Source organism: Tympanuchus pallidicinctus, unplaced genomic scaffold, assembly GCF_026119805.1.
Source record: "Tympanuchus pallidicinctus isolate F22 unplaced genomic scaffold, pur_lepc_1.0 scaffold3, whole genome shotgun sequence".
Classification (NCBI taxonomy): Eukaryota; Metazoa; Chordata; class Aves; order Galliformes; family Phasianidae; genus Tympanuchus; species Tympanuchus pallidicinctus.
In genome coordinates, this window is record NW_026294747.1 from 44,097,730 (window position 1) to 44,112,033 (window position 14,304).

Sequence of the window (14,304 nt, forward strand, 5' to 3'; positions counted from 1 at the left end):
GATGGCTCCATGCGTCTGAGGTGGGGGCTAAGGAGCCTTAGTGTTGGGTGAGCACTTGAGAATGTTAAGTTATTTAGGCACGGTGAGTGGGTTTTAATAAGAAATTCATAAATGGGACAGTCATGGAAAACCAGGACATGTAGCCTGGAAGCACCATTCTGCCCTTCCGTCTGCTCAGGCACTGCTACAGGGGCGGCCATGCCCTTGGGCTTAGGCAGGGTACCAGCTGGAGGGCTGGGCAATCGTTGGGCTGGGCTGGGGTGGTTGGCTCCTGCATGTCTGTCCAGGCAACTGTTTGGGACCCATAGACTTTCTTCAGAGGGAGGGACAGAGCTCAGGGCTGGGCAGGGCAGCAGCAGCTCTGTCCTTGGAGGTGACACAAAGCACTGCTCCGCAGGCAGTGTTTACATGAACACAGGCTGAACCTGCCTGTTGCTTAGCAAAATTTAATACTGCTGGGTGAGACACCTACCTCTCCTGCACAAAATACAATCCTGGTTAAAAACCCTACTAGGTTTTGAGTAATCAACATTTCCCCATCAGGATCAGTCCAGAAGGCAGCACTAGGAATAAATCCTTAAGCATGGCAACAGCCTGAATCCCAGTGACATCATGTGCTATGCAGTCATTATAGAAATAGCCTAATTTCCACTAGTCTTACAAATCAAAGCCAAACCGACCAAAACTTGATAGGAAAAGGGGAATGGCTTTAAGCTACAAGAGGGGAGATATAGGTTAGATGTTACAAAGAAATTCTTTATTTGGACAGCAGTGAGGTGCTGGCATAGGCTGCCCAGTGAGCTGTGGGTGTCCCATCCTTGGAGGTGTTCAAGGTCAGGTTGTCCTCTGGGCAGCCTGAGGGCAGCCAGCCCATGGCAAGGGCTGGGAACTGGGTGATCTTTAAGGTCCCCTTCAACCTAAGCCATTTTACGACCTTACACCAGCCATGTTCCCTAGTAGAGCTGGTTTAAGAAAGTCCAAAGTAACAATGACACTGAGGAAGCTTCTCACACTCAGCTGCTCCCCTCGCTGCCCTACCCACTCATCAAGAGAAGCCAAAGTAAAATTTGTTATAAGGCATTTATTTTCATTATGTGTTGTAAAGGGACAGTTCTGTCTTCAAAACAAGTACAGAGAGAATGCCACAATACCTACTGCATATTGCTTTACTGTTGAAACCAAAACATTGTCCATCACAGGTGCTTGGCAAAAGAAAAAAACCAACATATTACCATTGAAATCATTGCTGTTAGATGAAAGCACCATCTCCATTGTCAGATCCGATCAGTCATGCAACTGAAGTAAGATGCCGGATAGCAAACATTTCTATTTTTTTTTACAGTAAACCACAATTTTATAAGTTTTTTTTTAATCATTCTAGATAAATTTAAGTACAAAATGGGAATCCCGTTTCAGAAATCATAGTGAAGAGGGCTGAAGCAAATCACAAGACGCGCGTGTTAACACTGTACAGTTGGATTTGAACACAGATATTGACAAACTTGTGAAACCTGGCACAGATGAATGGTCCCCAGGCCTCAGCCATGCTAAAGTGGGGAGCACAGCTGGCGAGTGAAGGAGAATTCCAACATGACCCACACGTGAAGGGCCACTTGTCTCAGAACTGCTGGGATCCCAAGGAACTATTACTCGATTTAAAGAATGACTGCACCTTAGCATATGGTTCTCACAAAGGTATACACAAGCCATATCACATACTGCATGAGAAATAAATAATAAAAGATACATCTAATACAGCTTTTATTTATTTATTTTTTACAGCACTGACTTTACAAGAGAATAAACAACTCATTTTTAGGGGCTGCTAACATCTGAAACAAAGAAGTCACTATTTTATACTCAACATATAGCCAACCTTTTAATAACTTTATATATGTATATATGACTTTTCACACAAAAATGTTAAAATAATTTATATATAAAAACTACTGTGTAAAGAACGAAGGAGGAAATAAAAAGTGGGTTTCTTTAAAAAGGATGGAAAAGGAAGACCTGAATTTCACAAACTCCATTTACTGTTCCAGCTATTTCTAGTTTCAAGAGATTTCCAGGCCATCCATCAGAACTTCATAACGCTCAGGAGCCTCCTGCAAACTCCAGGCATGCTGGACAAGGCCACTGCCTACTGAGCTCATGGCCCACGGACAACTGCTGGCATCAGCCCCAGAGGATTCAGGGTGAGAAAGGCGGAGAGAAAACATCTCCCAAGATTTCTATAAAAATAATGGAGCCAACTCCTGGCCCATTGGTATCAGTGTCCCCCGGCCAGGACTTTATCCCCAATCCTCACCTGCCTCTTCTCATCCCTCTTCTTCATCGCAGAGTACATTTTTTTACAGTGATTTTTTTCTTCCGCAGGGAAACTGTACTACCAGCAGGAATGGACCAGACCCCAAGAGTTCCCTGTACACAGCAAGAACACTTTGGAGCCTGTGCTTGCTACAGAAGCTATCATGCCTGTGTTGCCAAGGAATTACCATTCTAATACTTTCATCTGCACCTGGACTCTCTCAAACTTCAACAGACTTTAGCAATTAGTGTGGCCATGTAAACATAACAGCATCCACAAAGGATGTGAAACCCACTCCATCAAAAGCTCAACTTTTGATGGCTTGGGTCCACACAGGGTGAATAGGGAAAGGAAAGGTAGTGAAGATGTGGGAAGTACTTTTCTGGAGGTTACATTCCTCTGAAATACGTATTAAAGCAATATTACAAATAAAATCAGCAATGCGTGTGTCACACATGAAAGCGAGAGGAGATTATATTAAAGGAAATATTTTAATCTACACAAAGCATTTTGACATCCTGCTATTATGAAACACACAGCTGCAACACCATGAAGTGATTCTATACTGAATACAAAAATCAATACATCTCTGACCAGAAGGAGGGAGGAAATGAGAATTAGCGGAGTAATGCAAGTGAACTCCTGCAGTATGCACATGGGGAGACCACTACAAACTCAAATTAGACTCTATTCACTAACAAACCCAAACCCAGGATCTTCTGCACCACTCTGGAAGGTACGGCTGCAAGCGAGTGTGAAAAAGTCTGATCCATGGTCACTGCAGCCACACCAAGACTTTGGGGAAGCCACGTTAGCTGAACTGCTGCTAAGTCTGGAATTTCTTTTTGTTGGATGGAAACAGAAGTTTCCATTTTCCTTTGTTTTGCTGTTTTTTTTTTTTTGGTCAGTCAACTCAAACACCTTCGGCCACCTGCATTCAGTTGCTCTTGGCTGTGCCCTGCCATTCCGATCCATGCGCTGCCCCATGCAATCACTCCTAGGCCAAGCACAGCCCACGGCTGGCTGAGGGACATCATCCCTCAGCTTGAGCCATCCACCTTACTTTCCTCCCCTCCTTGGACCCCAGGATGAGGCTCTTTGTTCGTGCCCATTTTTATGAGGACAGCAGATGAAGCCGGTGGTTCTTACCTGAGCAAGTTGTTGCAGATTCCTCTGTACAAACACTGACATGTTCCAGATGGGGATCTCTAAGCAAATTTCTCATTCCAATGGTCTGAATAGGTCTGGAAGAGCCAGACACATGGTTACCAAAGGCAGAACAACTGCAGGCTAAGGGTGTCAGCCCTGGCACACGTGGTCAGGCTGCACTCCTGCACTGGGTTTTCAGTATGACCCAATTGTCCTGAGGCAGTCACTGCAAACCCAATGTAACATGGCAGTGTCAGCTAGAGGGAGAGGATGATGGTGATGGTTTTGCATTATGTGCACTAATAATACCATTCAAGTTCTCTTCAACAGGGTATAATCTTCACCTACTGAAGTCAGCTACACAATCACAGCGAAAATCACAGTCAAATCTCCTCCATCACACTGACGCAAAACCTGGAGAACATTCCAGCCAAGCTAATGGTGCTCTTGTGGACTGATAACAGTGAAGCAGAACAGAAGCAGATCCACAAGATGCTAACTGGTGACCACATCATTTTAACTTAATTGCTCCAATCAACACAGCAGCAATAGCTATGCCTCTGAAAACACAGCAGAATCTTTTGTAACCCACAATAACAGAATTCAAACAAGATGTTATGGAAAATCTCCCTCAGATTGTCTGCAATTTTAAGAGTGAGGCTATTATATGGGATGGTCTACTGTTACTACATCTCCTTACTTTAAAAGAAAACAAACAAACAAAAAAAAAAAGAAAAAAGAAAAAGGAAAAGACTGCAGAACAAGAACTACATTACTGTGAAGCTTATAATAAATCAAAGCCATCCTAAACTTATCAAATGAGGCAGCAATTCAGAAAAGCACTTTAGCACAGGCTTAATAACATACGTGTGCTCGAATGTTTTGCAGTAATGTAATTGTATGTCTGGACACTTGGTAATCTACAGTTTTGGCTTTTAAAAACTGGTCTCCTGATTGGCCCATGTGATTGGGCAGCACTCTAACATATGAGCCACAACAACAATTTCGGCAAGGAAATATAGCAGTACAGCAATCGCATGGTAATTTAGGAGAAAACTCTATTGTAATGCCACATCACAACAGGTACTTGCACATCTGCACCTGGTAAATTAAAGTGATACAGATACATTTGATAAATAAGAAATAAATTACAGACTATGGGAAAAATGTCACTGATCACACCAATGACCTAAACTTCTCCTCTAGTTACAGCCAAGGTCTGGAGTAATATTTAAATATAGCATTTCTGTAAGCCTTCAGAGAATTACAAAATAAACTTTTAACAATCATCTGTAAACAAGTTTAAAATGCACAATTATATTTCAGTAGTTTATTTTGGAGAAATAAAGCAGTGCAAAATAGGCCAACCAAAATTCAGAAGGCAGCCAGGAAAATAAAATTCTCATTTGATGTTCTAACTAGAAAACAGCATACAGACACTTCAATTGGATCCGACACTCAGATTCATGTAAACATACTTAGTTTGAAAGGTCTTGAGTTACTAACCCAGCTTTAACATCATCGCTTTTTCCCCACCACCAAATTAAAAACAAAACAAATCAAAACAAAACAACCCCAAGCCATAATAAAGGGAGCAAAAGGCAAGTCTACAAACACTCCACCAGCTGGTTACAAGAAAGTACCATACAAAAATAAGCACTGGCAAATTTCTTCCTGAGGGTATCTTTTGTTACACACGTAACATAAAAACACTTTTTATTTTCAACAAACAAAAACAAACCCCAGACTGTAGATGTCAATTTTATTTCAGTCACGGCTTTATGAAAGGTTTGGTCTATCGTGAATACTCGTATAAACCCACATCTATGTACATCTGACTCACTCACACCACTACAACCCAGACCTGCAAGCTGCACTCAATGTGGGGTTCAGCAGCCTCAAAGCATACAGGGAATGCAAAGAGAGCCCAGCTCAGGGCCGGTCTGCAACAGAATAGGAAGTTGGCTGTAATTATGTGCACCCTGCAATTCTACAGGTATCACACTCACGAGGTCCTCCCCTCTTGTGTAGGCTGTCCCCAGAAATGCAAACCCAGCTACAGAAATTTTCCTACAATGGCACTTGGGGAACAAACCCAATCTCTCCCAGAGGAAAATGAGCGTGCGTAAAATAACTGCTACACAATGCTCTTCATAATGCCATCTCCTCCAGGACCAGTACCATCAGGTTAGGATGGTGACACTTTCTACTGCTCTCTCCATGGTCTGCCCAAGCTTTAAGCTCTAGATCATTTCCTTTTGAGTGGTAATGCATTTCCTTTCAATCTAATACAGGATACTAACAAACGGGCATTAAATGCTGCAGTGATGGGTGCTTTACAAATATCCGCTATAGAAAGCTGGAGAATACCATACCTGTAAGCTATGAGCTGAATTAAGGACATTTTCTTTCCACCACGCCTCTTAAATATATTTTAGGGCTTATATGGGAAAGAGAAGGCCACTCAGTCTACCAAAATAGTGTCTATGTTCTCAGCACTGATAGAGTTGGCTACTTCCAGTTTAGTGTTCAGAATTGGCAAAAGCTGCAGGAATGCTCAACAGCAGAAGATGCTGCCATGCTAGAAGATGCAATAGCAGGTGAACACTGTAGGTTTACTGCACACCTCAAGAGACAGAAGGTGGCTGCACTGTCGCTTACAATAGTGTGAAGCACCACTGTAAATTACCACACAGCCCGTCTGACAGACTCACCTGGCAGCCTGGAGCACGATACGCTACTTAGAACTGCTGTCTCACACAAAGGTACTCATTCGGCACACATTTCATTTGTGAAAGAAAAAACTGCAGCACCGTGGATCTGTGGAAGGCAGCAATTGTGTTACACCCAGATCAGGTGCACTGCTGTAAGGAGAATGTGCGGCTCTGTTGACAGCCTTTTGGCAGAGCTGTCTCGGAATCCTCACAAGTGTAATGTAGGGAGAATTAAATTCTCTGCTCAGAGATGAGCTGCTCTTCTAGCAGATGATGGAAAGAATGTCATTTCATCAACTAAATCACTCAACTTAACTACCTGCACCTCTTTTTCAGCCTCTAGTCTGCCTGGATCAGACGCATTTCACTCTTGGCAAGAGTAGCCAGAAGCTGCTGGTGACTAAAGCAAGGAGGCCTGGGGTAAAGCTGTGAAGGGCGGCTGCTCGGTACTGAGCCCTTAACAGCCGGCATGCTCGGTCCCATCTAAGTGCTGTGGCTCACAGCAAGCTCTCTGTCAATACCCTGACAATGCTGCAAGAGATTTGGTTTAGTGATACTGAAGTTGTCTTAGCTTTCTTTTGCAATGGCCTAGCTGGAAAAAGGAATGGGAGTATTTTAGGCAAAAATCTCTAGCACTGTTACATTCATACATTCCATTTCAACATTATTATCTCCTTGATACCATGAGGTCCGATTTTAAAATGCTGGTCACCAGTGATTACAAAGAACAATAGAAACAAAAGAGCAACCCTCCCACAATGAAAGGTCTAGTGTTAAATCCCATGCGTGTGTGTAAACTCACTATAGATTTACAACTGGAATCTGATGAAGTGGATCTGAATCACTTTCTCACCCTCTCTTTTTCAGACCATTTCATCAGCAAATCAGGTTAAATCAAATGGAAGGTGGGTTTCTTTTAATTGTTATTTTGCTTTTTTTTTTTTTTGTATTGTGTTTTCTTGTTTTTTTTTTTTTTTCTTTTTTTTTTTTCTTTTTTTTCCCCCCCCCCCAATTCTACTATTACAGCCTGATCTGGTTCTGGGACCACAATTTGTATCCCTGCGGCTTTTTCCTCAGTCCATGGCATCAGCAAGTTACTGGGAGGAAGCTTTCGTGGCCAACGTGGCGACGCAGTGCTGCTGGAAGCTGGGGGACACTGCAGAGTTGCAGCCTAGTCTCTGGTGTTGCAGTTTTACTGAGCTGTTGGTCTCGCTCTCCACAATCCAGGAGGAGTCTTTTCCCATGACGCTGAGACAGCCCGTGCTCGCACAGCATATCCGCTCGTCCATCATCCCGCCGGTCTGCTCAGCCAGGAGCTTGCTACGGTTTAGCTGGGTCACCTCAGGTGCCTGACCCTGCAGGACAGCAGCTATGTGGTTCAGGAGATCTGTGAAAAACTCGGAAACGCCCTCATAACCTGAAAAGGGGAAAAACAAAGAATGGGAAGAAAATGCAGCTGAGTAGTTTCTGTATGTTCTCTCTTCTCCCACTTTATTTCTTAGGCTGTCCTCGACCTGCCACTGATAATCAAAAAGCTTTCTTCCATGATGCCACTGTGTCTGAAAGCACAAGCAGGCTAGCATAAAAGGGAACAGAGACCCTTGCTGCTAAAATACTTCTGTCCAGACAGTTCAGTAAGAGGCACTAGATCACTTCTCAGATTTTCTGCTTCCTTTTCCTCCCACACACATATGTGTATATATACAATTTTAGGTATATCCTATCATTTGTTTTCAAGTCCAGCTTTTCCCCTAAGTTACAAACTCTGTGTTGTAGCACCAATTTTCTGCATCCTGTTGCTAGGATTTACTACGGAAACTTGCTCTAAAGCACAGGTTCCTTGAGGGTCCATACCCTCCATAATTTCCCAGTAACCTCTCAGCTAGGGGAACCTAGCTGCTCCCTACAGAAAGGCAGTGTCTGATTGAAAGAAGCAATGTGGTGCTTGCCTAATCTTACCTAACTTAGCACTCAAAACACGTTCCCTGCTATGAACAATGTCTAAAAACACAGTCAAGGAGACTAAATATATTTAAATGATGCAGCATTGGGCAGAAACAGCAGAATCTGGACTCAGCTCTGAAACCAAGTTTCTGCATGGTTCTGTTAAGAGATTCCCAGACAATTCATACTGAGGGTTCAACAACAAGTGCCTTGGCTAAAACAGATGGTCAAATAACAGGAGATACTACATTTTTTTGGTGTCAGCAGGTGTATAGAGTATTGGTTTACTTTAAACTCTGGTATAGACACAATTTTATTATTACATTCACTTTAAAATTGAATCAGACATGCGACACATCTACACAATGTCTTGAAATGGACCTTAGCTACTACTACATTAGCTGAAATTGGTATCAATTTGATTTAGTATTTAGAGATGATGTGACATTCAGTGTATTAAATGGGCTGGGCTGATTGTTTCTGAATGCCTATAAAAGTATTTTAAAGGTGACCTAATATTAATACCGGAGACTAAAGCAATAAATGGCAGTTTAAAAGTTCCACGTGAATAGCACACATTCACACAGATCAGCACGACAGCAGAACTGCAGACCACAAATAAATGCACATTTTAGAACACTTTTAGTAACATGACTAAAGGGCAGAAGAGCCGTAAATAATTCAATTTGAATCTCCCTTCTTCTGTGAAAGCCAAATTCCTTTGGCAATAAGAAACCAGCTTCCTGAAAAACACAAGGTAAGAGGACAATTTAACCTTGAGATAAACGTGGTGGTTTTGCGGGGTATTTATAACCCACACATTAACTAATTAACTCTTACTTAGGCTGCCACATTGCTTTGGATTTTACTGCACTCACAATTTTCTTAGGTATCCCAAACAGATCTCATATCTCCCCTGGTTTGTGTGACAACAGTTCCCAGTTTTCCTGTCTCAAAGACCCTTACAGAAATTCACCAAACAAACTGGCTATTTAAAACCTTCCAGTGACCAGTGACCCACATTGTAACCCACCCATCAGTCGGGGACAACCAAGGCTTTCGTAGTTCTGGGAGCCACAGCAAGAGCTCCACCTCTCTGATAGAGATGCTTGTTATGCTTTCTTGCTTATGTAAAAGACATGGGATTAGCCTTCAAATCTACTCAGAGTGCTCCTGGCTCCTGGGAATAAGCCATCTCCATAGTAACAGCTTTAATATTCAGAGAGGAGACCCATAGCCCCTAGATGGTTTTATGTCTGCTTGCTGAAAACAAACCAGCCTTGTCTGAGGGCACATGGTAAACTCACAAAGAAGTTGCTTTAAATATTTAACGGGAATAAGAAAGCCAGTTACAAAGTCCTGAAATCAGCAGATGTTACAGTGTAAGGAAGCTATACATTTCGTACATGTGCCAGCCCACTGCACACTGCATGGAAACGCTCAAATAATTCTGCTTGGTCACTGAGAAGAAAGTTCATATAGCAAAAAAATATGTATAAAAAAATTCACGGAAGGGAGGAAAAGAACAATGTGTCTCAGCTCTTAACACCATCCACAAGATGGGGATGGCTGCAAACTGTCAATACTGGCTCACCCTGTTCCCTGACTGCTGCTGCACGTCTTTCAAAATGACAACTGTGGGACATCACTGTGCTGCAACAATAAGGCATCAAGAAAGGTAACTTAAATTATACCTTCATAAATTACTGGTAACAAAGTCAGGGCTCACGTTACACAGTGAGTCAGTCAGAGGACCCAAGTTTTGCACACCTAAACACAAGCGGTATGGATCATGCTGCTGCAAGCACGATGCTAAGACAACGCTATGAAACCACTATGGAGTCAGTGTGAGGTCTGCATTTTGCTGTGATGAGAACAGTCTCTAGTGTTTTCTGTCAGAGCACGGATAGGAAGGAAGTTTGCCCAGGAACTCCACAGAAAACAAGCACCCTGTCTACTTGAGCTTTGCAGAGCCACAAAGTGCTCATGAGCACTTTTAAGCTAGTGTTACAGATATTACACTCCAAATTTTTAGCAAACTTTCCCTAAGTGGGCAGATACTCTGGTTTTCTTCATCTTCCCTAGGGCAAAGAGAACTGGATAGCCCACAGCCTGCATTTGTGGCAGCATGCTCATACATACAAACTGTGTGCCCAGACCCAGTGCCTTGCTTCCCAGCTACCACATAAGAGCTCACACATCCCACTGGCAAGCTGCTGCTCAGGCTTGCTGAGATCAGCTGCTGTGATGCAACAGCAGGCTTCATGGAGCCCCTTCCCTGTTACCTGAGGTCAGACAAACATAAAACCCACACGCTACGTGACAGTTAAATACCTCAGCTGGTAACCACAGCTAAATATGGCCCAGACAGCTTTCTATACAGCAGGAGACACAGTAGGGCTTTTAGACATTTATCTTTAACATCTTTCCAAACTGCCACTAATGCTAAATGAAGTAGATAACAGACAACATCCTCCTCCAGGTACATTTGCTCTAAATTCTAATGTTGAATTAATCTCAATATGATATCCATGAATTGGCAAGATCAAATGAGCTCCAAGCTAGGTAGATGTGAAAGAGAATGCACAAGAAGCCAAGCCTCTGGGTAGCTGGGGAAGGCTTTGGTCAGGCCTGGTCCCAAGATGCAGCTTGAGCTCCATGAAAGAGGCTGAAAATACACCTCTTTCTCTCCCTCCCAACTAAGCAGCAGTACTTCCCCCAAGTGTCCAATTTGGCTTCCATTTGGATCTACTGCAATCCTTCCAGGACAGAAAGATTTGAGGAAGTGAGGGAAAGCCCCTTCCATGAATTGCATGGTTTGAACCCATTGCTGACACAACCCATCAGGGACTCCTTTGAGCAGTGCTGATTTTCAGCTTCTCATTAGCTAAGTGTTGGCTCCATGTGTCAGTCCTTGCAGCTGCTCATCTTTGAATCAAACTGGCCCACGGAGAGAAATGCATCTGCCCTGGCTGAATGTGCTTTTGAGCAACAGGGATACATCTCTGTGTTGAGATGTAAATTTTCTTCTGTTGATTTTTACTCTGTCACTTCTCCTCTGATTTTAGCAGCTTTAAGATCAGTCCATCTCTCTCTCAGTTCTGCTGTCTTTTACAGATTTGAATATTGCTTTGTTTACCCCCAGCCTTCTCTTTCATATGTCTGGTCCGTGCTGCTGACCTCTAGACTTTCTCCAAGCAGTTTTCAACACCCTCTGCCATGATGATAAAGCCAGTAGCTATCTTCATTACTCACAAGGTCACTACAAAAAAAAAATCCTGTGTGCGATAAAATGTAGAATTGTGCACAAGAAGCTTTCCTGTGCTCTCAAGCATCTTGAAAAGAATACTAAGTTGATGTCTATTCAAAGCCTAATTACTGTGCAGACTGAAATGCATGACTTGCATTGAATATCAAAAACTGTTGTCTTAGAATAAGCATGCAGCAGAGCACAAAGCTGCAGGCAGTTCTGCAAGGTGATGCCACTACAAGGAGACATTATGCCTGTTTAAGTTGCGGAATTTGCCACTAGCTGTTGCCCAGTCAGGAGTTTTCAATGTTTCAAGAAACTAAGTAGCTTGGTCTGTGCAAAGCACCAAATTTGAAACAATACCTGCAAATAAAAAAAATCACCTAGAAGTACAGAATGCAAAACAGTGCAAAATGCATGATTGCAAAGAGATGTCCTGTACCACTCAGGTGCAATATTTCAATATTCAGTGTCTGAAACATGAACCTTTGGCTCTATCTGACTTCTGATTTAGGTAGTTTCGTTGCTCTTCGCAGAAGGCAGTTTTCATGGGTTCACAGACTACATCAACAGCATATGGTGGAACCAAGCAGCAAAGTGATCTGTGAATAGCAGGCCTGAAGGTTTGAGAGGAAGTCACAGACAGGCAAGGCACAATAGGGCAGCACTGGGATTGAGGACTTGGATTGAAAGATTAAGAAGATTGGTGATTTAGGACAAGACTTCTAGATATGAAGATATCTCAATGATACTGAAAATTCAATGACAGGCTAAACAAACTATGTAACAGCCTGGCTATGTCTTTGAAAACAGAAGAGACTATTCAGGTAACGATACAATATTTTCAAAGAGAAAAATTCCATGTAGAACAGTGTCAGAGATTATATAATCTTTTCCTATGTTAGGTTACCAAATCTAGCACGGGTGACAGAGCATTACTGTCTCCTGTTACACACACTTGTTACTTCTAACAATTTCAGTGGTCAAGGATTTTGTTTAGCTGCTTCCAAGGCATATGGTGCACTAAAGAAGTGGACAAATTTTCACATGTGCATTCTATTGTTTTATTCCAGGATACACTTATGAGAGCCTTCAAGGATATTTAAAACTTTATAGCAACTCCTCCGCAAATGCAATCTTCCTTAGATTCCTCCCATTGTTGCTTTTGCGCACAAGACATCTTTCCACAGGAGAATCAATTTGCACAGGAAGAGATTTTCAAGGGAACAGTTTGCTACTTCCACCCCCTCAACACTTTTAATGGTACAAAGTCTAGAGAAAAATAATCTTAGAGGCTCTCTTAAAATAGAATTTATTCTCTCCTCATTTTCAGAATGAAAGACAGACCTAGAAAGTTCAAGCCCCAGCACATAGCCCTGTGCTTCAGTTTCTGAGCAACAGCACGAAAGCCACACAACAGCTAGCCACTAAACTTTGACTGCATCTCCTAAAAGCTACTATTTCAGTAGCATATCTACATCTTCCATATCTACACTAGGGTTTTGTCCTTGCTGGATTAAACACTGCTTGATTTCTGTACAGTTCTGCACGCTGCTCTCCCTTTCCCCACCTGAGAAATAATTATATGAGACACCGGCAGCCGAACTTCACACTAAGCACACACTGCATGGCTTCTGCATAGCATGAGTATGAAGGCCTTTCTCACCTGGGAATGCATTTATATCAATGACTGCATGCTGCCCGGTCTGATTGTTAATGATGACATCGATTCCAAAGAGGGAAACTCCCAGAGCTTGCCGCAGTGCCTTAGAGATTTCCCGGATGACATCATCGTCTGGCCGCTCAAACACTCCTTCGATTTTATCCAGCTACAGAGGAACAGGACACATTACTGAGTCTGAAGCAGTCTTTTAAGCACAAAGATTAAATTTCATTTCCAGGTCTAATATCCACCGAACTGCAGAGAACTGGTAGCACAAAGGAGAAACAACAGGAACTTCTTTAATAATTCAGAATCCTACATACAGCAGAAGTTCACCTACTGTAAAGCATCTAGTTCTTTGCTTCGTAGTGGTGCAGTTCCTTAAAATATGCGACAGTGTAGGAATAAATGGAGAATCACTATTCTAAGTACTAAATCTTTACCTCAGAAAAATAAATTCAGCCAGCCATTTCAACCCTGCGCTGCAACCGTTCTGGATACAATTCTATTATTACAGGTAGATTATGGCTTGCCTGTGGGACTGATAAGACAGACTTGTACCTGCTAGCTTCATCAGAACTACAAAGCACAACTCTGCTGGTATCTTCCAGGCAGCAGCTAATTCAAAGTGGATAGCTTTTGTGTGAATTTTCATCTATAAGTTATTCTACAGACGTGTACTATCGTAAGTAATCTAAATTATTCTTGACTGGAAGATGTAATTTTTTCACGTTTTAAACAAGAGGTTATGCAGCAGACATTGGTATGCTTACAGAAATGTGCCTGGAATATGTATGTGCATGGGAGAGGTGGCAGGTAAACCACAAGAGCATATTCTCTACATAAACTTAAAAGTAAATTTACCCACAAAGGGATTTACAACTAGCACAATTACAGCTTTAAAATTTTACACATGCACATTTTGCACACAATTTAAATTAATCATTGCTGACTACAGAACTATTCCCAAATAGAGCTCATGAAACAGAAAAGGATCCGAAGACTCAGAGATTTAAAGGACTCAGTCCTGCAAAGTGACATTCATAGCAGTTGAGCACCTGAGGCCTTATTTGGATTCATATGTACAAAGCTTATTAAAAGGCCTGGTAATGTGAGCATTAATCCATGCCACTTGCTTGCATGGCTGGACTCAGAAGATCCCCAGAAATGGTCCTTTGGTTGCAGCTCAGCAAAGCCTGCACTGCAGCCAGCTACTGATCCTTTCTGGCCCTGTCCAATGCATTTTCTCTCAATTTTCACCATTTCTCTTTCC

The 14,304-nt window shown here is 42.4% G+C and overlaps 1 protein-coding gene across 2 annotated transcripts in view; it reads right to left on the reverse strand.

The window, feature by feature from the left end:
• Positions 1-1,063: 1,063 nt before the first annotated feature.
• The window catches only part of ITPK1 (inositol-tetrakisphosphate 1-kinase), a 133,620-nt gene continuing 120,379 nt past the window's right edge, over positions 1,064-14,304 (reverse strand). Inside the window, exons 10-11 of one of the 2 annotated variants that reach the window (XM_052693152.1) lie at positions 13,035-13,197; positions 1,064-7,591 (exon numbers count right to left, since the gene is read on the reverse strand). In XM_052693152.1, the coding sequence (XP_052549112.1) occupies positions 7,269-7,591; positions 13,035-13,197 (486 nt within the window). In that variant the 3' untranslated portion in view covers positions 1,064-7,268. Of the gene's footprint in view, positions 7,592-7,629; positions 8,862-13,034; positions 13,198-14,304 lie in introns of those variants that run through there. The other variant, XM_052693153.1, reaches the window with a different exon arrangement.